Source organism: Rhincodon typus, chromosome 7 (assembly GCF_021869965.1).
Source record: "Rhincodon typus isolate 14 chromosome 7, sRhiTyp1.1, whole genome shotgun sequence".
Classification (NCBI taxonomy): domain Eukaryota; kingdom Metazoa; phylum Chordata; class Chondrichthyes; order Orectolobiformes; family Rhincodontidae; genus Rhincodon; species Rhincodon typus.
In genome coordinates this window covers 85,252,052-85,278,967 of record NC_063338.1, presented here as the reverse complement: position 1 = coordinate 85,278,967, position 26,916 = coordinate 85,252,052, and the positions used below count along the sequence as shown (strand labels likewise).

General features: G+C 40.0%; 1 protein-coding gene across 1 annotated transcript in view; it reads right to left on the bottom strand.

Moving 5' to 3' along the window:
- The window catches only part of LOC109917057 (contactin-associated protein-like 5), a 651,846-nt gene that overhangs the window by 145,532 nt on the left and 479,398 nt on the right, over window positions 1-26,916 (bottom strand). The window contains exon 20 of the mRNA XM_048599256.1: window positions 9,711-9,844. Coding sequence (XP_048455213.1) covers window positions 9,711-9,844 — 134 coding nt within the window. The remainder of the gene's footprint in view (window positions 1-9,710; window positions 9,845-26,916) is intronic.

The window sequence follows — 26,916 nt, the reverse complement described above, 5'->3', positions numbered from 1 at the left end:
TGGTGTGGCACCTTGTCAAAGGCCTTCTGGAAATCCAGATACACCACATCCACAGGTTCCCCATTGTCCACCATGCAAGTAATGTCCTCAAAGAATTCCACCAAATTAGTTAAACATGACCTACCCTTCATGAACCCATGCTGGGTGTTCCCAATGGGACAATTTACATCCAGATGTCTTGCTATTTCTTCCTTAATGATAGATTCAAGCATTTTCCCCACTACTGAAGTTAAGCTAACTGGCCTATAGTTACCTGCTTTTTGTCTACTTCCTTTTTTAAACAGTGGCGTCACATTGGCTGCTTTCCAATCTGTGGGAACCACCCCAGAGTCCACTGAATTTTGGTAAATAATTACTAGTGCATTTGCTATTTCCCCCCCTCACCTCTTTTAGTATGTGAGTGTTCTGCCTATGACAGAGACGGGGAGAGAGGGAGAGAGAAGTGGGAGGAGCAGTGGGGAGACAGAGGGATAGATAGAGAGAGAGAATGACAGAGACAGAGAAAGATAGAGAGCGAAAGAGAGAGGGAGTGAGAGAGAGAAAGAGAGAAAGATAGAAAGTCAGAGAAATTATTACTTATCTTGCATCAAATAAATAGTATTCTTTTTTTCTTTTCAGAAACTCCTAAAAACCTAGAACTAAACAGTTTAACATTCACTGATTTAGCCAAGTTGTACTCTTTTCAACAAAGCCCTGTTGTGGTCAAATGAGGAGTGTGAACTGTGACGACACTATGACTTTAAGAGGTGTATTCTATCCTTTTTTTATGATCAGAGGTTCAGACAGAGGTGAAGAGGAGTCTGTTCCAAGCCAATAAAATAAGCAGCTTGTGAGGCTTTGGGTTTCTTTTTACATAAATTTGGAACAATAGGTGGAGCATTAATGGGTGGAGTCAGGCTCCCAAAGAATTAGGGTTTTAGTTTCGCTTTCAGTAGTTATTGGGGTTTTGAAGCTGCTCATGGAAGCTGCAACATCTCTCTCTCTCTCTGCTATAGTTAAAATCTCTGCTGCCAGAATTGCATGTGAGACAATCTACTTTACTGAATTTGCCTTTGCCAAGGGTGTGTTTATGGGGTGTTATTATATCAGAATAGTTGATGTTTAGTCGTTAAAAATCTATTTTTCTGTTAAGTTTTTCAGTAGAGTTAAATTTGTATCCATTCTTCTTTGTTTGTGTTTTAACTGTAGTGTAAAAATAAGGTGTGTTTTGCTTAAAGAAACAAAAAATCTGTAGATGCTGGAATCCAAGGTAAACAAAGAGGAGGCTGGAAAAACACAGCAAACCAGGCAGCATCTGGAGGAAAGGAGAAGTCAACGTTTTGGGTATTACCTTTCTTCAGTACTGGATGTAGGGGGTAATACCAGAAACATTGACTTCTCCTTTCCTCCAGATGCTGCCTGGCCTGCTGTGTTCATCCAGCCCTACACCTTGTTATCTCAGATTCTCCAGCATTGGCAGTTCCTACTACTCCTGTTTGTCTACTATGTTTTGTTTAAAGCCTAGTAGTATCACCTATTGAATTACATTTGGAATGCAGTGCCTTAGAGTTGCTTTTAAATAAGGTCAAAGTAAGAGCCTAGACTATCTCCTTGATATATTTGAAGGGGGCTTGGTCTGGAACATAACAGAAAAGAGAGGAGTCTTACTAGCCCTGCTCATTTGGCCTTCACTATCACTCTCGGAGCTGCGCAGAAAAGCTCAAGAAAATCAGAACTGGCTAAAATTGAAATCTGAATCCACCCAGAGGATTTAGAAGCAATTTCAACCAATTCAGAATCAGCCAATTTTGTCTCCATAAAATCTTGTATCCACGAGATCAAAGGATGAAGCTTAAACAATTGGCAACATAAGCTGAATTCTTTGAAGTTTGTTTTTGAGTTCTGCAAACGAGGAACAAGAAAAAGTTAAAGCAAATGAAAATAAATATGGAAGTAAAACAGCAAGAAACATGAAACAGATTCCAAAAACTTCTGTACGTGTGTAAAATGAAAAGATTAGCAAAGATAAATGTGAATCCATTGCATGCAGAAGCAGGAAAAAAATAATAGGAATTAGAGAAATGGCAAGGAACCTAAATCAGTTCTTTGCACTTGTATTCACAGAGGAAGGCATAAGAACTCTTTTTGAAACAATTAAGATCCCAGTGTCTAGAGAGATTGTAGAACAAAAAGAAATTAGTATTAGTCGAATAGTCATTTCAGAGAAATTAATGGGATGGAAAGTTAACAAATCTCCACCATTGGTTGACATTCATTCTAAATGTTTTGATAGAGCAGGTGTCAAAGGTAGTGGATGTATTGGCAATCATCTTTTACAATTCAATTAAATTTGCACCGGCACCTGCAGTTTCAAAGGTTGAAAATTTAACTGTACCTTTTCCAAAAGGATGGAGACAGATAAAGGGGAACTGTAGTTCAAATTGCAAAATTTTTTGTATTAATTCATGGGACGCAGGTGTTGCCGGTTGGGCCATAATTTATTGCTCATCTCTGGTTGACCTCCACATCTAAAGCATTGATATAGATTGAGAAAGGCCTGGACCCAAGCACTGTTCATTGCAGCATCCCTCTGCTAACCTGAGAATGACCCATTTATTGATACTGTCTGCCAATCTTCAAACCATATTCATGTATGACTCCCAATCCCATGCATTTAACTTGTTTATAAACCTATCAAAAGCATTCTGAAAATCATAGTTGTCCTGGAGAAGGTGGTGGTGAGCTGCCTTCTCAAACAAATACAGTCTATTTTTTGTAAGTAACACACAATGCTGTAAGGGAGGGAGTTCCAGGGTTTGGACTCAATGAAAGTAAAGGAACAGCAAAATATTTCCAAATATGAATGGTGAGTGGGATCATGTGGATGAAGGGGGAACCAGTGGATATGGTGTATTCGGATTTTCAGAAGGCTCTTTTGGTAGAGAAGGTTTAACAATGTGCCGGACATGAAACTGCTGAATAAGATAAGAGCCCATGGCAGTCAGGGCAAGGTACTGGCATGGAGACAGAATTGGCTAACTAGCAAAAGGCAGAGAGTGGGGATAAAGGAGTCTTTTTCAGCACGGCTGCCTGTGACTAGTAGAGTTCGCAGGCATCAGTTTTGGAACCACAACTATTGTTGTTATATGTTAACAATCTGGATGAAGATGGAGGGACAGGTCTTGTGAAGGAAGCGGGGAAGCTGTGGAAGTAAAAACCGAAAGAATTGCGGATGCTGTAAATCAGGAACAAAAACAAAATTCCTGGAAAAGCTGAGCAGGTCTGGCAGCATCTGTGAAGGAAAAAACAGAGTTAATGATTCAGGTTCAGTGACCCTTCCTCAGAAGCTGCAGAAGTACTTCGATAGACTAGGACAGTAGGCAAAAAAGTGGCAGATGGAATACAATGTGGGAAAGTGAGGTTATGCGCAGAAATAAGTGTTATTAAGACAAATGCAATGACAGCATTTATTTCAAGAGAGCTAGAATACAAGAGCAGAGATGTACTGCTGAGGCTATATAAGGTTTTGGTCAGACTGCATTGGAAGTAGCTTTGGGCCCTGTATCTAGAGAAGGATGTGTTGGCGTTGGAGAGAGTCCAGAGAAGGTTAACAAGAATAATCCCACAGATGAAGATCTTGTCATATGAGGAGTGGTTGAGGACTCTGGGTCTGTACTCAGTGGAGTTTAGAAGGATGAGGGAGTGGATCTCGTTGAGACTTACAGAATACTGAGAGGCCTGAATAGAGTGGATGTGGAGAAGATGTTTCCACTAGTACTGAAGGGACAACACTTTAGTACTGAGAGCCAGAGGTTAGTTAATCTGTGGAGCTCATTGCCACAGAAGGCTGTGGAGAAGCCAAGTCATTGAGTGCATTTAAGACAGATGTAGATAGTTTCTTGACTAGTAAAGGGATCAAGGGTTACTGGAAAAAGGCAGGAGAATGGGGTTCAGAAATGTATCAGCCACAATTGAATGGCAGCGCAGACTCAAGAGATGAATGGCCTAATTCTGCTCCTATATTCTTTATGATCTCATGGCCTTATGATCAGAGAGTATAGATTCAAAATTAAGGGGTGCCAATTTAAGACTGAAAAGAGGAGGAATTTGTTCTCTCAGAGGGTTGTGAGTCTTTGGAACTCCTCACCACAAAGAGCTATGGGGGCAGATTACTTGAGTAATATAGTTGAGATATATTACGGTTGAGATATATAGATTCTTGATCAGTATGAGAATCAAGAGATAGAAATTGGATTTTAGGAATGTTGAATCAGTAATGAATCTATTGAATGGCAGTGCAGGCTTGAGGGGCTAAAGGCCTACTCCTGTTCCTATTTATTTTGGTCTTATAGTGTTATAGTCTCCAGTTCCCAGATGTTTGAGTGGTGCAGATTCAATGGAAGCGGGCTTTTTTTTTGGACCTCCTATCTGGTGCAGTTATGGGTAGTTGACCTGCAACCTGTATATTTTGTGGCTGACCTCCTACTGCTGGTGTTGGGGCCTTTTGGTTGCTATTGGACTTCAGCCCATTTATCTTCCAGCCAGCCCGACATGCAACACATTACTGTGAGAAGCTCTCAGGAAATCCAAAGGCAAGGCACTTGGTAATTGTTAATTTTAAATCTTTAAATCTGAGATAACTTTGCTTAATAAAATCTATTAAAGGATATGGGTCAAAGGTAAATGGAGTTAGGTCACAGATTGGCCATGATCTAATTGAATGGTGGAACAGATTCAAGGGGCTGAATGACCTACTCCTGTTCCTATGTTCCTCTGTCCCTGTGACAGCTAATGGATTGGGTCTGCCGTATTATCCCTTCTTACCTCTGCCAGTGAAATGAACAATCCCCAGGTGTCTCAAAGTGGAAAATCCATGAGCTGTCATAAAATCCATTTCATCAGATGAAACGTGCAAAATTATTCATATAAATAGCACTGGAATGACATTTATGTATTCTGTAATGTTGCAAATATTTTCTGATTGCCTATTCTTGTAATAACATTAATAAGCTTACATTTTAATTTTAAACTGCCATCATTTCACGTGTTATAACAACACCTCCTGCTCCTGCATTCAGGAATTTACCCTTTCCCAACAAAAATTGGCATCCCCATGAGAGATGCAGGAAATATATTCACAGTTCTTACCTCAAGTTTATTAATAAATATTACGGTAGGAATAATGGCCTGAGACCTGAGCTTCAGTAACTCTGCTGATCATAGTTACCCTATGACAGAGCTATTGCCATTGGTAAGTACTTTCTGGCTTCTATTATCTAACCAATCATTATCAGTTTACATCTTGCTTCTTTAGTTCCTGAGTTCTACACTGATTTCTAACATGGGATCTCATCAAAAGTTTTCTAAAGTCAAGGTGTACAAGACCAATTATATTACCATTATTGTTTAACACTTTTACATTCTCAAAGATTTCCAAGAAACTTGCTTGGCATATTCTACCTCCATACTGCAATGCCTTGAATTTATGAGCATAACTCTAATTAAACCTGAAATATTTTCATTCCGTAATAACATAATTGTAACGCACATTTTAGATATCAGGCAAACAGGGGTATAATGGTCCTCACCTTTTCAAATCCGAAATAACAAGTTTGTTTTCAGCCTTCTGCTGCTGACCGTATTCAACAAGCCATGAAAGATATGCCCAAGGCTCTTTGTTTTTTTAAACTTAATTCTTTCAAAGTACTCCTGAATGAATATTTGGGCTGTTGAATATCCATCTCTTAAAGCATAATTACCTTATTGTATCTAAAGGTACTCAAGCTATTCAAATCAGCCTTTCTTCTCATCCACTGGAGTCAATGTCTTCTAAGCATTTCTTGGAGGTTAACCACCTAAAATTATTGGGACAACTTCAGGAGTCTAGATTCAGAACTTTTCAAAGGAACACATGAGCTATCATTCTTCCATGTACTTTTATTTGTATACATGACTTCATGGAGTATATAGAACATAGAACGGTAGAGCACAGTACAGGCCTTTCAGCCCACGATGTTGTGCTGACTTATAATCCTACTAAGATCAAACTACCCTGCATACCCTACTTTATACTATCATCCATGTGTATGACAATGACAACTTATACTAACATAGTTCAGTGGAATAAAATTATCCAAACATGTCAGAGCAGCATTATAATGCAACACTAAACTCTGTGTCCAATGGGAAGCTATTATTTTGGATGACCAAAAAACATGGCCAAGGAAGCAGGTTATTACTATGGTCTCAGCTGAGTCGAGCAACTTATTTTTTTTAAGAAAAAATGTGAAATCCCGGTTATTCACTGAAAGACTCCTGCCACAAAATTCCACGCTCTGAAGCATTTATTTCTAACTATACAAGAGTCAATCAAAACAATCATGAAATATTTTGTTGGTTAACCACCTATACTCTCAAGCTAAGCATCAATGTAACTTAATCATGAATTAACTGGCAAGTTGTGATTGATTATTAACCATAACTTTGACACTGAATGGCAAATACAACTAAGACAGACCTCACAACTTAGTTCTGATGAAGGGTCTAGGCCCGAAACGTCAGCCTTTCTGCTCCTATGATGCTGCTTGGCCTGCTGTGTTCATTCAGCCCTGCACCTTGTTGTCTCACAACTTAGTTTGGCAGTCAACCAAAATATATGTTATCAATCTCAGTCACAAAGTCCTTCATAGCTATGTCTCCTTTGAAATGAATTTCAGTTTCTCACTCTTGAGGACTTAGCCTCACCTCCAACAGACTATATTACAGGAGTAGCCTGAATTTCACAGGCACCATGTTCACAAATGACACATGTCAGCTGAACCTCAGCAACTCTGTTCAGGTTGGTCCACTTGGTATGATCTACCTATGTTATCTTAAAGGAGCAGAAACGGCTGCAGCAACTGTGTATTTGCCTATTCTAAGCTTATGAATTTAACCTCTGTATTCTTCAGGATGCTTGTACTGCAATGTTGGGCTCATTCTCATCATCTCAGCTTTGATGGCCCTGTGTCTTTTTTATACGGTCTCAGCCATTGCCATCACCCTAGCTTTGGTTTCCAACTTCAGCTTCACTCATTGCTGAATGGAGAAAAATAAAACAAACTGCAGAAAGCTGCTATACAAAGGGACTTGAGTGTGCTTGTACACAGGTTCAGCAGGTAATCAGGAAGAATAATTGATTGTTGGCTCTTATTTCAAGGGAGTTAGAGTTTAAGAGTAGGGAAGCCTTACAGCAACTATGCAAGCTACTAGCGAGACCACATCTCGAGTAATGTTAGCAATTTTGGTCTCCTAATTTAAGGAAAAATATTGTTTCATTGAAGGCAGTTCAGAGAAGGTTCACTAGGATGAACCCTGGTATGGAGGGATTGTGTTAAGAGAAAAGCCTAATTAGTTTGGTAATCTACTCACTGGAGTCTAGAAGAATATATTAAAGAGCTTGGAGCGAGTCAGTTGAAGGAACAGCCACCAATGACAGATCAATTAAAATTGAGGATGTACTGAGATAAGTCCACCAATAAATTAAAAAAACAGAAATATTTTGACAATTGGTATATTGTGTACAGTTCTAGGCGCCACATCATAAGAAGGATGGTAACACATTGGAAAGAGAGTTGCAAAATCAGTAAGCAGGAATGGTTCCAGGAATAAGGAACTTCAGTTGTAATGATAGATTGAAGAAGTTGGGACTGTTTTCCTTGAAGGGAGGAAGGCTAAGAGATGAACTAATAGGTGTTTTCAAAATCACGAGCAGGTGGATAAAGTAGAGAGGGAGAAACTGTTCCCACTCATGAAGGAAGCAGGAAAAGGAGGGTATAGATTGAAAACGACCTGCAGCAGAAGCAAGGATAAAGTGATGGAGAACATATTCACTCAGTGAGTATTTAGAGTGAGGAATGTGCTGCTTGGATGTCTGGTGGCGGCAGCTTCAACTGAGGCATTCAAGAAGGCAGCAGATGATTGCATGGATAAAAATAACGTGCAAATGTCTGGGAAAAATGTCAGGAGGTTGGTATTAGGTGCTGATGCTCATTTAACAAACACAATGTTGTCTTTCTGCAGCATAACAATTCTGTATTACACAGAAATCTAATGTCGATTGGATCACCTGGTGTATAAGTACAGAATGTAGTCCTCTGTCTGGACGCCTTCTCTCTAAACTAGTACACAACGTTTTTATGCGTTGTAGCTGAATATTGAACATCCCAATTAAAATAAATCACAGCAGCTACAGGACAGTATTCTGGTTTTAATAATTCACACTAGTCTTTGAGCTGTACAAGCAATATCAAACTAAATCAACTCTCTACCATTAATTATCTAACTTCAGAAAAGTGGTATAATTAGACTTTGCATTCTAAAAGAGCCATGACTTGATGAATTATTAAGCATCCTCTTCCTTCAGTGACTTAAATGCCAGAATCTGTTCACAGGGCTAACTCAGTCATGTGATTTTCTTATTACAGATGCATAAGTAATAATGCCATCATGGTTCTCTGAACTAGCACAGCCACGTAGTAGTGGAGCTGTTCAAAGCATTATCTCACAACTCTTCAAACTTAAAAAGGATTATGTGTTTCCAATATTTCTCTATACAGTCACTATGTACTAGTAGAGCTCATAAAAGTGTATTTTTTAAAAAAATTACATTCATGAGATGAGGGTGTCGCTTGCTATGCCAATATTTATTGTCTATCAGGCAGCTAAGACTCAACCACATTGCTGTCGATCTGGAGTCACATGTCAGCCAGACCAGGTAAGAATGGCAGCTTCATTCCCAAAAGGACATCACTGAACTAGATGGGTTTTTTCCCCAACAATCAACAAGGGTTTCATGGTCATCATTAGACACTTAATTCTAGATTTTTATTGGATTCAAAATTCACCGCTTGCCATGGCAGGATTTGAACACAGGTCCCCAGAACATCATCTGCGTCTCTAGAATAATCATCTAGCGATAATAACACCAGGCTACTGCCTCCCCATTATAAATGTCAGAAAACTCTAACTTGTCTCCATTCTACATGCAATGGATGATTATTCTCATTTGAAGAGTTGTCTCCACATTAAGCATCAAGACTAGGGATTTAACCTGGGCTCTTTCTTGTCTGTGAGGTTTAGAGATCGTGGTTTTTCCTCTGAACCTTCATGACAGTCTCCTTTTGTGTCTTTTTCCACCATATGTAGCACGGCTACAGGATGCAAGCAGCTAAAGGCAGCTGTCACAATGATAAATGTCTTGCCAAGGCAATTTTGGCTGTTGCTGAAAGCACAAAGACTGTGGGATTGAGTTTTTGGGTACAAAGTGGTAAAATATGAGCCTATCTACAATTTAATCATAGCCTAGATCAACAAGTCTGGATCAACAGGTATTGGTTAATTCTACTTCTGAAGTTCAGATCACAAAGAACTCGTGGCAAGCTGCCTAAGAGAAATTTTGATTGCCTTAAAGAGAAAAGGACCAAAGGAAAAACACGGACTTGTATTTTTCTGGTATCTTTCACAAGCTCATTACATCACAAAGCATAAATTCTATGCATGTAATTACTTTGAATGCACTGAATCATATATTCCACTAACTATATTCACTGACTATATCCAAAATTATTACATAGCCATAACATTTAGTATCTGGAATTTGCATAGTGTTGATATTATTTACATAGCCACAGAGTTACTCCTATGTAATCAAATACTATTTTATGAGTGAACTATTTAATGTTGTGTATTACCTGAATATAGATGTCTTGCCCTTCTCGATCGATCTTGACACTGTGAACGTGGCCATTTGCCCAGTTTCTGGTATCAATGCTCAAGAAAACAGGATCATTATCGCCGTCCAGTTTGTATCTTATTTGAAAACTCCCTGGAAGGAAAGAGTTGATCGATTTCAATTGGAGAGATATAAACTGGTTAAGAGGATAAACATAGGTCAAAATCCAAATATCGTATGTGTATTTGCATTCAGAAAAATATCGTTATGTAAAAAAAACACATTCAAGTATAAAAATGGCCTAATCAGCCTTCTCCCTAAAGAGAAAAATCTATTATCTCTAATGCTGTAAGTTAGTTTTTTTTTGTATTTGTCATTTATTTTCATTTGTGATCTTCATGTGCTTATATTTTCTATACAAATGATACTTCACACTAATAACCTACCATTCAATATACAGGTAATGGAAAGTAAGATGCTCAACTAGCTCAACACATTTATTATGCTGTGGAGTATAACCTAGTGAAATTGTATCTACCTCTTTAAAATACAGGACTCAATAAAATATCCACTTCTCATATGTCTCATGAAGACAAAAGTAGGATCATTGGGGGTGTCTCAAGACAGAATGATACTTTCAACATTTTTAAATACTTGTAAGTTTGAAATGATTGAAAATGATGGAAAATAGAACAGCACAGAAATCCCAATGTCTTCCAGGTTTGGGTGCTGCAAGTTTAATAAGAAGTATCTAAATCACACTGTTTGAGTGTTTGTCCTCCTTTTTGGAAACAGCACACAAATGCAATGTTGCAAAATGGACTTTTAATTACTTGTGCACCATTTCTCCCTGTCTCATCCCATCATGGAATGTGCATGTATATAGCTAATAATAGTATCTTACACAGTTCAGCAAGGATGTGATTGAGAGTTGGACTATGTTACAAAAGGGACATTTTCAAAACTGTTTTTGCTGGAGCAGACTTGCTGGAAAAGTGTGTTTTATGATCAATCTGCCAATCAGCTCACACAGAGGATGTGAACTCAAGTCAAGTCACCATTGGGCTGCTCTCATCATAGAGATGACTGATGGGAGTTTAACTGGAGGGCCACCATGCCTCAGGTGAGGGGAGAGTTGAGAGGAAAGTCCTTCATGGATAATGCAGCTGGTATGGGATTTGAACACATACTGTTGGCATCACACTGCTTTGCAAACCAGCCATCCAGCTAACTGAGCTGAACTGACCCCCTATGGAATCTCAATGAACTACAAAATTTCAGAAACTGCTGGCCAATTTACACTATTCAGACACTTCCCTTACACAAATGACACCTCACTCTTCACTTTCCCTTGAGCTTTCCGATTTTGTATGTTAATTGTCCATGAAACCAGTATAGAATATTACAGGTCACAATTAATATGGCAAATACCCTGCTAATTATGTGATAACTGCTCTTGCAATACCAAAAAATCTCTCCTTAATATAGAGACTTGACAATTTAAGCTGTTAAATTTCATTCCTACAAGGAGTAAATTATTCTTAAAGAGCTTAAATAATTAAATAGCCATATGTAAATCATTAAATGGCTGTAGATTAGTTAGATGTTTGATTAAAAAACTGAGTAGGTTATAGAGGACAGGTAAGAAAGTGGAGTTAAGACTGCAATCAGCCTATTTTTACTCCTATTCCGAATCAGCAACAAATTTACGTCTATTTTTAAATTACATTTACAGGGGTTCAAATTCTTCACACCGTTAGGAAGAATGCTTACGATTGAAATACGTGCCAAGCAGAAACTAGATTGGCAGCAGTACTAACACATCAACACGGCAATGATGTAACATCCAGGAATGCAACCAACCTGACAATATAACATTCAGCTGTGAAATACACATCAGCCAAACATCCTGTGAGGCAGCTGGTGACACCACTCGCTGTCAACAACTTAACATAAGAAGTGTTGAATAAAATTAAGTAGAAGCAAGCTATTTGGCATTTGAATTGCTTTGAGTACAGATGGACCAAGAAGTATGCCTTAAGGCTAAGTAAAAGTCAGCAACACCTGAAGTAACTCAATGTATTGAAACATTATTTGGTGGTTTGGAAATATAAGGTTTCAATTAAATTTGTTTTAAAGAATTTGATAACTTATTCTTTCTTCTCTAGGATTAAAAACCTATCACATGTCTAATACTCGGGGGCATGCATTTAAGGTGAGAGAGGGAATGTTCAAAGGAGACGTGAGAGGTCTGTTTTTTAGACAGAGAGAGGTAGGGGTGTGGTGTGGAACGTGATGCCAGGGGTGGTGGTGGAGGCAGTCATAATAAGGGCACTTTTAGATAAGCACAACAATGTGCAAGGAATGGAGGGATATGGATGGAGGGATATGGACCAAGGGCAAGCAGAAGGCATTAGTTTAACTTTGGCATCATGTTCTGCACAACATAGTGTCAGAAGGGCCTGTTCCTGTGCTGTACTGTTCTATGTTCCATGTATTGGGATTAAATCCTGATGTTTTTGGACCTGAGAAGTATGATTTTAATAACACAGAACTTTACAATACTCATTTCATCCTATCCATAATATAGAGTAGAAATGAAATAATTGGGAAGATGTGGCACCAAACTGTCAGGCCATTTTTAGCATATCAATATTATGATGGAAAGCAGATATTGCATCAATCACACAGAAGCAAGGAAAGAGTTAGAGACAAGGATGCAGACAGTAGTATAACTGGAAATCATACAGAATCAACAGTGGTTAAATGTTAGCATTTACACCTCTGAGTCAGAGAATTGTAGATTTAAGTACCAGTGAGTACAAAATTTAAGCTAACACTTCAATTGTGGTGATACAAATAAGAAGAAAACAATGGGTCCTGGAAAACTCACAGAAAAAGAAAAAGGAAAAAAAAAACCTCAGCAGATCAGGCAGCATCTGTGGAAAAAGAATAAATGTCTCAGGCCATTGATCTTCCATCACAGAGAAAGACAGAAGTGAAAGACTTTTTTTAGGCCAGTGAAAGATGGGAGGGTGCAGGAAGAACAAAGAAGAAGGTTTTGCTGATAAAAAGAAACATTTTTGAAGCTTTTTATCTTGCCCTCATCATGACAATTCATGATGACACCAATATAAATGGGAATGTGTTTACATTGTACCAGAAGGGAGAGAGAACATAAGACTATAAAACTCTAAGATACAGGAGCAGGAGTAGGCCATTGAACTAAACGATTCTGCTCCATCATTCAAAGAGATCATGGCTAACCTAATAATCCTTAACTCCATGTTATTGCCTTTTCTCTATCACTCTTGATTCCATGAACGCTTATAAATTTGTCTATCTCATCAATGAATACATTTAACACCCCAGTCTTGAAGGCCCTCTGTAGTATTTCTGGATTGTGTTGGAGCATGTTTCCTGCAGCAGATGTGTCCAGTCCATTAGGACCTTAGAACATTGCTGGACCTGGTCCTTGAAATTGAGGTCAGCCAACTGGATTAAGTGTCAGTGGGGAATTATTTAGGAGACAGTGTCATTATATGAAGGATATTATCAAGCTGGAGAGGGTTCAGAAGAGGTATACCAGCAGGATGTTGCTGGGTATGGAAGGTTTGAGTTATAAGGAAAAGCTGGATAGGCTGGGACTTTTTTTCCCCACTGGAATGTAGGAGGTTGAGAGCTGACCTGATAAAAGTTTATAAAATAATGAGAAATATAGATAAAGTTAATAGATCTTTCTCTAAGATGGGGAGTTTCAAGACGAGGGGACACATTTTTAAGGTGAGTGGAGAAAGATTTTAAAAAGACATAAGGAGTAAATTTCTTACACATAGGGTGTTTTGCATTTGGAATGAACTTCCTGATGAAGTGGTGGATGTGGGTACAATTGCAACGCTTAAAAGATATTTTGATGTATGAATAGGAAAGGTTTGTAGGGATATGGGCCAAAAGCAGGCTGATGGGACTAGTTTAGTTTGGGATTATGATCGTCATGAAGTGGTTGAAACGAAAGGTCCCCTTCCATGCTGCATGACTCTATGACTCTATGTGTTTCACTTTGGCACTGGAGAATATGATGCATCAATCAACTGGTAGAGAGCTGACTTCAATGGGGCTAGAACAGAGTGGGGTACTATTGATTGGAAGATCAGTAACTGAACAATGGGCCACCTTCAAAGATCAGATGGTTTGGGTACTTTGAGGCATATCTCCCCTTATGCAAAAAGCACAACAAATCCAGAGTTCCTTGGATAACAAGGAAGGTAGAAATTAAAACTTGAAAGGAAAGGTGTGCTTATGAGGGTGTAAGGCAGGAATACAATTGAGAGTTAAAAGAAATACCAAAGGCTTATGGGGAAGTGAAAAAGTAAATAAGAAAAGCAAAGAGGAATTATGAGAAAGGATTAGCAGGAAATATGAAGGGAAACACCAAATTCTTCTCAACAGTAAGACAGTGATTAAAGGATGAGTAGGGCCGATCAGAGACCAAGAAGAGGATTTACAGACAGTAGCAGGGGACAGAGCTGAGTTATTTAAGGAATACTTTGCATCTGTCTTTACAAAAAAGAGGAGAATGCTGCTCAGGTCATGCTGTCAGAGAAAGGAACTTTGTCACAAGAGAAGATCAAAATTAATCATTGTTGGCTCTTCAAATTAACAAGGGACTGTGGACTGGATGAGATGCATTGAAAGCTTTTGAAGGAAGTGAGGAAATGCAGAGCCATAATTTTTCATTCTTCCTTGGATTCTGGAGGGAGGGGTGGTGTGTGCCAAAAGACCAGCACCTTGCTTAAAAAAGGTTGTAAAGATTATCTAAGCAATTATAGAGCAATTAGTTTAACTCTGTTAAAGGGGGAACATTTTGGAAACAATAATTTGGGATAGAATCAGTTGTGACATGGAAAAAGGTGGAATGATTAGGTTGAGTCGGCATGGATTTCTAAAGGAGAAACCATGTTTACCTAAATTGTTGGCATTTTTTGACATAGTAATGGAAAGGATTGATGAAGATAAGGCTTTCTGACCTGGTATACATGGATTTCCAGAAGGAGTTTGATACAGTGCCTCACAACAGACTTGTGAGGAAAGTTGTGCATCATGATACAAGTGGGACAGTGGCAATATGTGTACAAAATTGGCCAAGTGATAGAAATACAGCAATGGTCAATGAATATTTTCCTGGTTGGATGAAGGTTTGTAATAGAGTTCCCCAAGAGTCGATATTGGGAGCACTTCTTTTCCTTACTTATATTAATGATCTGACTCAGTGGTTAGCACTGCTACCTCACAGCGCCAAGGACTTGGGTTCAATTCCAACCTTGTGCAACTGTCTGTGTAGAGGTTGCACATTCTCCCCGTGTCTGCATGGGTTTCCTCCGGGTGCTCAGCTTTCCTCCCACAGTCCAAAGATGTGCAGGTGAGGTGGATTGGCCATGGGAAATGCAGGATTACAAGAATAGGGTAGGGGGATGGGTCTGGGTGGGGTGGTCTTTGGAGGTTCAGTGTGGACTTGATGGCCTAAATGGCCTGCCTCCACATTATAGGGGTTCTATGACTCTATGATGATCTTGCTGTGCAGGAGACAATTTCCAAATTTGCAGACGACATTAAACTTGGGAGAATTATAAACTGTAAAGAGGATAGTGTAGAACTCCCAAAAACCACTGAGCAGTTGGTGGAGTGAGCAGACAGGTGGCAGATGAAGTTCAATGCACTGAAGTGAGGTTACATGCCATGGTCAGAAGTTTACTGAAAGGCAATATAAAATCGGGGGTACAATTCCAAAGGGTGTGCAAGAGCAGAGGGACCTAAATGCATATGTGCACAGATCATTGGAGGTGGTAGGATAGATGTAGAGAGTGGTAAGTAAAGGAAATAAACAAAGTAAGTAGAGTTGGAAGGATGTTTCATGAATAAATCTTTATTTTAAACTTTGTTTACCATGCTAGATCCACGAGGCTGTTCTTCCACCAGCCCTCCTCATCCAGCAGCCTCTTCAACTTTATAGAAATGCCCTCTGACCTTTAATTCAGAGCACATTCCCTCAAGTGAAAATCTAACACCCGGGCAGCCACTTTTAAAAGTTGGGTTTGCAATATCCAGAATATTCCCATCTCTGCTCACCGGACGCTGGAGTGAAAATCTGATTCTATATTGAACACTTGTTTACATGTTGGGATTTCTTGAGGGATGCCAACATAATAAATACTCGGCCCAGGCTTGTCCTGCTAGTTGGAGCTCGCTAATTGATCAATCACTTTGTCCGAAGTCCAGAAAACAACCATGAAACAATGCCTGCACAGGACAGAAAAGACATTTCTACCCCTTAGACTCTTAACTCTTATTTAGCTCTTATTTACATTTACTGTTTGAGTAATGAATGCTCCAAGGAGAGAGTGGATTGACAATGAAGCAGCAGAAGCATGCTGATCATGAAACCAACTTGATTCCTTCCTCAGGCACTGGGATTTTTTAACAAGACAATTATAGTCCCCGGTGTACCTGACCCCAAAAGTGACAAAATATTTGATGGAAAGTGGCTGGAATGGGAAGTCCTTGCACCAATGGATGTGATTCAAGCAGTCACAAGAGTGCCTTACAACCATGGAAAGGCAGAAGGTCATCGGATCCCAAGACCCTTCTACTGACACCTAGAAACCAGCCATCTCATTTGCTCCTGGCAGTGGAATCTAAAATATACCAAACGTGCACTGGCACCACAAAAGACTCAAATCAAAAACCATAGCCACACACACAATTAGGCAAAAGAAAGAGCTACAGATGCTGAAGATGTGAAACAAAAACAGAAATTGCTAGAGAAACTCAGCAGGTCTGGCAACATCTGTGGGGAGGAAGCAGCAATAATGTTTTGTGTCCAGTGACCCTTCTTCAGAGTTGAGTTCTGAGGAAGGGTCACTGTTCTCGAAAAGCTAACTCTGCTTTCTCTCTAGAGAAGCTGCCAGACTTGCTGAGTTTCTCCAGCAATTTCTGATTTTCTTATACGATTAAGTTTTCGGCTACTAAATGGATTTGCATTCCAGAGCTTATTGGGCACAGACAGACAGTCTTTTATAAATCATGGGTACACGGCACAATATTTCCAGCTATTTAACATTTGATAGCTGTGATGATCATTACAAATCATTATTTTAACTTTTAATAGTCGGAATGAAGGAATGGGTCCTTTAAATTCCAACATGTTGGGGTGCTGTCTTGGAATTAGCTGTTAGCAGATGCTGCCAGGAATGGAGGATTTGAAGTATAAAAATAGACTGGAAAGGCTAGGACCTTTTTCACTGGAGCATGGGAGGTTGAGGGGTGACCTTATTGAGGTTTATAAAATCATGAGGGGTACAGATAGGGCGAATGACAACGGTATTTTCCCTAGAGTGGGGGAGTTCAATACGAGAGGGCATGTTTTTAAGGTGAGAGGAGAATGATTTAAAAAGGACACGAGAGGCAACTTTTTTACACAGAGAGTGGCTCATGCATGGAATGAATTGTCAAGAAAGCAGGAACAGTTATGTCTGAAAGACATCTGGATAAGGTCATGAATAGGAAAGGTTTGAAGGTGTAGTGATTGGAACTAGACAGATCCCGTTGAATATGAGATCCTTGTTTGGGTTTGTTAACATGAGCCAATCAGGAAGCCCGGCTGACGAATATAAACAGAGGATTTAAATCCCCTCATTTCAGGGGACTGACTCTAAGCTGGCTGGCTACAGCCAGTGTACTATGCATAAGTAAATAAAGGTGACTTGGTGATGGCGCACCACGCTCTGAGCAGTTATTTCAGAAGGGATATGGGCCAAGGGCAGGCAGGTGGGACTGGTTTAGTTTGGGAACATAGCAGGCATGGGCTTGTTGGACCAATAGGTCTGTTTCCACACTGTATGGCTCTATGACAGGAATGGAGAGTTGAATTGGGAAAAAAATAGCTGCCAAAAGAAGAAACATTGAATAATTTAACGCTCACATGCCTAAAATAAAACAAATTAAATGTTTCAAATTCAAAATATAAATGATCTCTATTAAAGATCAAAACTACAGTGCCTATTTTATATTTTACATGGATGATCTTCAAAACATTTTGTTCTTCAAAACCATTCTGTGAAAAAATCAGGAAACTTTGCCTTTGTCAATATTCATCTCATTATAATTCATAAAATGCAGCTTGCATGCAGCTTGTGAAAGGGCACATGAAAATACCTTGACACGCACTAGCTGTGCTGACCAGAAAATAGGCAGTCATTTCTTGGTTTAAATGTCTTGAAAAATGCAACAGAACAGAACATTTATTTGAAATTATTCCACTTAACCATCAGTGAAGACATCCCATATTAAATATATCATGAATACATGAATTTCTGATCTTAGATTGTGCTGTTCTTGTAGATTGTACAAGCCTGTAAGCTCTCTAATCAAAAGGTCAAGCATTGCACATTACACACTGCAGAATTAAGAACAAAAATGTCACAATGAAACCCTGTTGAGGGGGATTGGTTAGCTTGATTGGCTGGATGAACGACTCTCCTTCTCAACATCTCCCTTCTCCTGAAGCACGGTGACCCTCAGGTTATAACCACCACTTGAGGGTCTCTCTCTCTAATAAGAGAACAGACCTATGGTCTGGTAGGACTATGGCAACTTTACGTTTAAAATTTAAAGTAACTGATTATCTTAAAGAGGGCAGTCGTATTATAAAAAAGTGCACACTTACAGTGAATGTTCTGGAATTATTTGCATATTGGTGAAGTGAAAATTTCAATGTATAATTACTGCTTACAAAATGAAACAGAACAATCTTTTTGTTGAGGAGTGCAGAGAAATAAATTTTCTTCAGCTTGGATGCTTTCATAGGTATTTTCTAATCAATCTGTCCACAGGTGTTTTACACACCTCTGGAGCAGTTGGCTGTTGAACTCGGGCCCCCTGGGCCATGGGTAGGGACACTACAACAGTGTGACAAGAGCCCATAAAAATGGCATCGATATCACAGGTGAACTCATAGAATCCCTACATTTGTATCTGGATGACATCAACTTGTCTAAAAATGTTTCTATTGCTTTGGTGTTTCACTCATAACATGCTGAGAGTGCTGCAAATTGGGATAACTATCTCCTCTTTGTGCGATCCTACAAAGCCACTTGAGTGGCAGAGAGAACTTAAACTGTAATAACATCCAAATAAAATTACATTTTGACAAAGCAGAATTCTCTTCAAACTTCACAGAGCTATCAACATATCACTTATCCTTCTCAGAAACAAATCTACTACTTGGTAACACCATTGCCTCTGAGTTATGTTGGTTCAAGTCTCACTCCAGGGCCTGAAGACAAAAACCAAGGCTGACACTTAAGTGTAGTCTGGAAGGCATGATGTAATATTTAAAGAAAGGGATCTGGGAATTAAACTTGATCTATTGCCCAAAACATCAAATCGATGCAATGAAATTCTAGGGAGATTCTAAGATCTGAAATGTGTTTTTTAATAACTGCAAGTTCTAACTTTCTTAAAGTCAGGTTGCCTGTGAAGAGGAACTGCATATATCAAAGAAATATCTTTTAGTGCCTAGTGAGTAAAGTACATAATATTCACAGTGAAAAAAAAAAGAGTTTACAATTCTCTTTTTTTTCAGTCCCCTTCATAACTTAGCCTTTCCCACATCACTGCAATTTCTTCCAGCTCTTCAGCCTTGTAAGAAATCTGTGCTCCTCTAATTCTGGCCTCTTAAGCATATCTGAATATCATGTCACAATCAATGGTTATGTCTTCGTCTGCCAAGGCCCTTCTTTCAAAGTGTGCCTCTCAATATTCTTTTCCTCCTTCAAAACACAGCTAAAAACTGATCTCTTCGACCAAGCTTTTGGTCACCTGCCCTTACATGGCTCAGTATCATATTTTGATTTATGATGTGTTTCAGACATGCCTCAAGGCAATGTCTTCCTTTGTTAATAGCATTATATCAAGACAAGTTACTGATCTGTTTAAGAATATCTCGTCCTCTTTTTTTTGTTGTTTAACTTTACCCTCAGTGAGAATTTCAAACCTACCAGAGTAGGAACGGAATGAGTACTCGGCAATCAGCTACATTTCCACTGACTTTTGCTTGAGCTGCCGCAAAAAAGGTGAATAAAGATTGATTGCAGTGGAATGCTGAACTATTGAGTTGTACAGATGGAGTACCCAAGTGTTTGAAAAGTGACACAATAGCTAAATTATTCTGGAAGTCTGACAAGCTCACTCAGCTTGATGGGTAGTGCTCAAGCCTTCAGCTGATGTTTTTAACACCTCAGTTTTAACACTTCATGAATCATGCGGTTGAAGCTTGGCTGAAATTCTGAGTGTCGCATTAGTTGGAATTCAGAAGGTTTCTTTGGCCAGGTTGCAACTGTCACTGAACATTGTTCCTCAAAACTTGTGGAAACCTTTTGTTTTGAAGCCTTATTGGCATGTACCTGATATATAAACTTCCACAGCACCGTAGATGTACCTGTGGCCATGCATTGGAGCGGTTCATTAAGGTGGTTCACCACCTTTTGAGCGATAGTTACGGAAAGGCAATAAGTGCTAGCCTAGTCAGCAATCTCCACCTCTTATGAGTGAGTGAAAAATAATCTACTCTTACCATCAGAGATGTCCTGACTAAACTGCTGCCACCAATTCTTTTTACTGGTATTTTTCTAAAGTTACTGGTATCATGCAGGGAAGGATACCTACTCAATCAAATTAATTTTACCAAAAATCAACTAAGTGTCAATTTTAGTGAGTATTACAGAGGGTGTTTATCCATAAGTATGAGCATAATTTCCCAAGTTATCTTCCCAAATTTGCCTCATGACCAATACACCACACCTCCATGTTGCTCCATTTGTTACATTCTACCACTTACAGCAGGCACAAGCACTGACCACTTCTGGGACTCCTGGTGCCCAGACCATCTTTATTAAAGCCCAGCCATCTCACAGTTAAGACCTGGTGGTCTGTAACTGCCCTGCACAGTTCCTATCCATTGCCTCCGAGGGAAGTTGGCTCTCTACTCTGCGAATGGAAGCCTGCAGGTTCAGTTGGATGGGAGTGAAGGGAGTGGTGTGCATGCAAATCCTGGAGCGTGTCCTGTGATGTTGATGACTGATGGGACACCAGAGCAAGTGGCGAACTAAAGTCAACAGGTTGGCTATTCTGACTTTCAGGTCAGGAATTATTGTCATCTGGTTTCTATGTGGCAGGTAAGAGAATGTGAAACTGGATCTGAAGGAGGTGAGATAACACCATTAATGCATGCCAGTACATCCAAATAGGATTCTCACCATTCACTAGTAAGAATCTCATCTCACCGTTGCACAGTTGGAAAATGGACCTTTTTGCTCCCAACGTTGGGAAGCTCCTTGTTAGACATCACAAGTAATCCTCCCAACTTTCTCGCCATTACCCATGTTGCTCGGGGTGGGAAGATCCCACCCAAGGTCTGAGGTGAGATTGGCAAACAATCTTTATTCTTCAGAGTTTGTAGAAATAGGGTGGGTTGACCAAATATAGGAAGAATTTTAAAATTGAGAAATTGTTTCACCAGCAGTGAATGTCAGTTAACGAGCCAAGGGTTACTTTCTGAAGGCAACTTTGAGCAAGTGTGGACACAGAGGGGTCAATTTATCCCATTTTCAATTAAGGCACTTGGTCAAGTGAGAGATGTGACACCCAGTGCAGCATGGCTCACTGTGATTTTTCTGATGCAATGTTCCACGTTCCACTACAACTGGGCACCTCAGCAACCTTCTCATGCAACTGAGTGGTAGGAAAGGCTGAAGAGCTCATCACTGCCAGTATCTTCCGGCATTTATACTATTGGTGGGAATCATGTCTAAAGCCTAGCTGCACATCACTTCAGGCACTGGAATTCAGGAACTGCCCCACATTCTGTGGTTGTTCCACTGTTATCAGTGAAGAAATGACCCATAACAGCACATTAGCTTTCTGCTTTGTGGGCAGGGACCTGTGAGTACAGATGAACAGGGTGAAGGGAGAGGGGAGAATGCTTTCTTCCTACTGATCGCCACATGAAACACGCAAAAAAGATACAACCAGCCTGGACCCAGAGAGCAAACAGGGTTAGTTCTACATCATGGTTAAAAAAGAATGCAGAGCAGTGCAAGTAAAAAAGTAACTTATCTTGTGCAGTCTGCAAGACTAAGTGCCACAATTTTTTCTCTGCTTTTTCTCACTCACAGGGTCACTATTCACTCTAATTTTATCACCGTGCATACCTCTCACCTGGGCTTGTGGAGAGCAACTTTCACAATTGCAAGCATCATTTCCACACCATGACTTTTACCCACCTCATCCTCCCAAACTGTGAAACCTTCCAGACCTCTGCACTTTGAACTCGCTCACTGGTGACACATCACCATCTGTCTTGCTCCTTCACCACCATTAAATCCTCACCACCCAATTGTATCACCCCTGTAATCCCAAACATCTTGCACTTGATCTGCAGGACTGACCATGGGCTAATTCAACAGGGAAGGACACAAAACCCCAGACTCCAGTAGGTCCAAGTGTGTGATTTGACCATGGCCAACCTACTGGACCATACTCAGACAAGACCCTTGCTGACTGTGTTTGCTCCTGACTGACTGTAGTCTCCCTTGACTCCACAAAGAAATGCGGCATATTCACTTTCAGACATGGACATTTGGCTCAAGAAGTGTGTTTGTCATTGATGTAGTGCACAGCTATAGAGCTACAAGACCACTCCCTTGCTTGTTTTGCACTCCCCACTGTGACATGCTGCTTATCTTTCCCTCTGCTCTAAAACGCAATGCAAGCCACACAGGCCAGCATCTTCCAAGGAGGCAGTCAAGTCAGTGAGCTCTATGAGATGAAGTTAAAAGGCAGAGGATACATCCTGCCCAGGAGTATGAGATACAAGCGTGTCCTGATATGCACAAAGAAACAACCTGGCTGAACCATGTAAGTCCTAGGTGTCCATGAGCTGCAAGGAGGTTGAAGTTAGACCATAAGACCATAAGACCTAGGAGAAGAAATTAGGCCATTAGGCCATTAGGCCCACCGAGTCTGCTCCGCCATTCAATCATGGCTGATAAATTCCTCAAACCCATTCTCCTGCTTTCTCCCCTTGATCATCAAGAAGCTATCTATCTCAATCTTAAATGTACTCAATGACCTGGCCTCCACAGCCTTCTGTGGCAGTGAATTCCATTGATTCACCACTCTCTGGCTGAAGTAGTTTCTCCTTATCTCCATTCTAAAAGGTCTTCCCTTTACTCTAAGGCTGTGCTCTCAGGTCCTATTCTCTCCTACCAATGAAAGCATCTTCCCAACATCCACTCTGTCCAGGCCATCCAATATTCTGTGAGTTTCAATAATTTCCCCCTCATCCTTCTAAACTCCAATGAGTATAGCCCCAGAGTCCTCAAACGTTCCTCATATGTTGAGCTTTCCATTCCTGGGACCATTCTAGTGAACCTCCTCTGAACCCACTCCAGGGCCAGTGCATTCTTCCTGAGATATGGGGCCCAAAACTGCATGCAATACCCCAAATGTGGCCTGACCAGAGCCTTATAAAGCCTCAGTAGTACATCCCTGCTTTTATATTCTAGTCCTCTCAAAATAAATGCCAATATTGCATTTGCCTTCCTGACTACTGACTCAACCTGCAAGTTTACCTTGAGAGAGTTCTGGACTAGAACTCCCAAGTCTCTTTACATTTCAGACTTCTGAATTTTCTCCCCATTTAGAAAATAGTCCATGCTTTTATTCTTCTTACCAAAGTGCATGACCTCACACTTTCCCACATTGTACTCCATCTGCCACTTCTTTGCCCACTGTCCTAACCTGTCCAAGTCCTTATGCAGCCTCACCAGCTCCTCAATACTACCTGTCCCTCCACCTATCTTTGTATCATCTGCAAACTTAGCCAGAATGCCCACAGTTCCTTCATCTAGATCATTGTGTTCTGTGGGAGTTGGACAGGGACAGGGAGCAGTCATGGTGATGTGCTGAGGTTGGTCACTGGACTCAAAAAACATTAAGGTGCAGAGCTGAATGAACACAGCAGGCCAAGCAGCATCAGAGGAGCAGGAAGGCTGACGTTTCAGGCCGAGACCCTTCTTCAGAATTTCTCCTAACATTTCTTATTCATATACTTATGTGAATGTTTTTTAAATGATGTAACTGTATCTGCATTCAACACTTCCCCTGGCAGTTCATTCTGCACACAAACCTCTCTCCGTGTAAAAAAATTGCTTCTCGTGTCTTTTTAAAATCTTTCTCCTCTTACCTTAAAAATATGCCCCCTTGTCTTGAAAGCCCTCAGCCTAGGGAAAAGGCATCTCTCATTCACTTGACGAAGGAGATGAGAATTGGAAATGGTTTATAAATAAGGCAAATTGGGCTATTAGTGAGGTACAAATGCATGGAAATAAAATAGTCACAATTCACTGGTGAGATTCTGAAGTTGTTATTTAAAGTTTAAGGGGAAAATGGGGAATTTTTCTTCTTGACATTCAGATTCCAATTTTTTTTTCATTTTTGCCAAATTTTCATCAGCTTTCTTGCTATTGCCCACTCTACTCCAGGGAAGCGATTTTGCCCTGAGATTTGGATGCTTTTAAGTTTACTGAAGGCAAATTCCAAGAACCTGGACTCTGTTGGAATAGTCAAATCTACAGGTAACAAAGACATAGATGAGAGCGACAGCAGCTGACGAGTTGAAATAAGGGCAGAGTCATACAATGTTACGCAAGTGCAAATAGGTGATCATAGCGACAGTGTGGGTATATGGCAGGAAACTCATCATAGAGTTAAAGACATCACCAGGGCTATGGTGAGTCCGGTTCAATGCCAGACAGGGAGAGGGATGGAGTTTAGGAGCAAATTATTGCAGGTGCTGGAATCTGAACTGAAAACAAAAAAAAATCTAGAAATTACTGCAGGTCAGACAGCATCCATGGAGAGAAAGCAAGCTAATGTTTCGAGTCTAGGTGACTCTTCATCAGAGTTGACATGAAGTGTGGAGGGGGCAGCATTTATGCTATAGTTGGGGGGGGTTGTGGTTGGAGTGCTGCTTTCACAAATCACAGCAAAAACTGGAGGAGCTACATCTCATCTTCAGACTAGACACTTTATAACCTTCTGGGCTCAATGTTGAGTCCAACACCTTCAAATTGTGAACCCTCTGTCTCCTTGTCCTCTCTCCCCTCCCCACCCTACCCCCACACCCATCCCTCCAGTGGGACTGTCTGCCCTTTCTGGTCTGGTAGCTAGACACACTATTGTTTTGCCATTCTCACATTCCGATCACTTAAGCTGCAATATCAACATCTTTTCTCCCCCAGCACTCCAAACCACCTGTGGCCCCCTCCACACTTCACTTCAGCTCCCACAAAAGAGTCATTTATGTGTGAAACGTTGGCTTGCTTCTCTTCGTGGATGCTGCCTGATCCGCTGTGATTTCCAGCAGTTTTTTTATGTTTTCAGAGGGAGTTAGTGGATGGAAAGGGAAAAGTATTTATGATGACGACTGACAACTCTGGCTTCCAAAGGTCAAAATTTCCACTCATCAAATATTGGTTGTGGGTCAGGCAAACGGACCAGTTAGAGACAAGGGAAGGATCAAGAAGGTGAAGTTGAGCTGGAGCTCAGTTTCACCAGCATATATATGGAAAATACTTTGGGACAGCTTGGGTCTTAAGTTCTATTGCATTAAAATGGCAAAATTCTTGGCAAGTTACAAGATTAATACTGTGTCACAGACATCAGTTAATGTCTGTACCTTCACAAGAAAATAGTCAAGCCAGTCTTAAGACTTTAACTGAGAATATTTACTCAGTATCATGAAATTACTATGTTGGATATGCTGAAGATTTTGCTTTAATGTCGTAAATGTTTGCTTAAGGCAGAAGTGAAAAAAAATCCAGCAATTTCTGTTAGATTGCAAAATAATAATTTGATTCATGCTATTAAATAATTCAACATGTTTTATTAGCCTTTAATAAATATTATTTTGTGCTTACGTTTAAATGTAGCTGTGAAAGCCAATAACCAGAATTTCTTTGAGCTTTACGCAAAGTTTGAAAATGGCAATAAGTTTAGTGGGAAGATGTTGACTGCAGTAATAAAAAAAAATTCACAGCAATTTGTTGTCACTGGCAGAAATAACATTCTACATCAAATTTTGTCGCAATACTGGCTTGAAATAATAATATAGTTGCTTTAATATATGTAAACTATAGAAACAAATTAAAGATGATTGATTAGTTTGTTGTTTTAACATCTTAAAATTCAACAATGCCATGTAAAGGGTTAGATTCTGTATAAATTTTGTATAATTCTACTTGGTTTTTGAATAATAGTACAGAAATGTCACTAATTAATTCTATACTATGATAGCGAGCATTGAACTTTCACATTTGCCAGGGTCCTGAGGAATAACTCAGGTGGCTGGCATTTTTTATTTAAAAATGTCACAGCTTAATTGTTTATAAGCTCAACCGTGAATGGAACATATCAGTTTCTCTGAATCTGTTAGATATATGTCTGAGTATCCAAATCTAGAAAGCAAGCATTCAGTTCTCTTACTGTCTAAAGGGTATTCATGTAAATGTGCATGGTAGATTCATAGAAACATATAATTCAGATGAGGCCCTTCAGTCCATTGAGTTTGCAGTGACACAAACTGCTGTAAATCGACACTCGTCCCACTTGGTCCACAGCCTAAAATGGTAGGATATTTCAAATACTCACACTTCTTAAAGGTTGTGAGATTTTTTACCTCGACCATCAGGCAGTGCATTCCGGATTCCACCACCTCGAGATGAAAAAGGTTTTCCTCAAATCCCCACTAATCCTCCTCCCTTTCATCTTAAAGCTATGCATCTTAATACTGGCCCACAACTAAGGAAATAGCTCCTGTCTATCCACCTTGTCCATGCCCCTCAGTATCTTAAGCATCTCAATCTGGTACTCTCTCAGCCTTCTCTGCTTCAGAGAAAACAACCTGAACTTATCCAGGACAACAAGGTGCAGGGCTGGATGAACACAGCAGGCCAAGCAGCATCATAGGAGCAGAGAGGCTGACGTTTCGGGCCTAGACCCTTCATCAGAAAAGGGGGAGGGGAAGGGGGTTCCGAAATAGATAGGGAGAGAGTGGGAGGCGGATAGAAGAGGGATAGAGGAGAGGATAGGTGGAGAGGAAACAAACA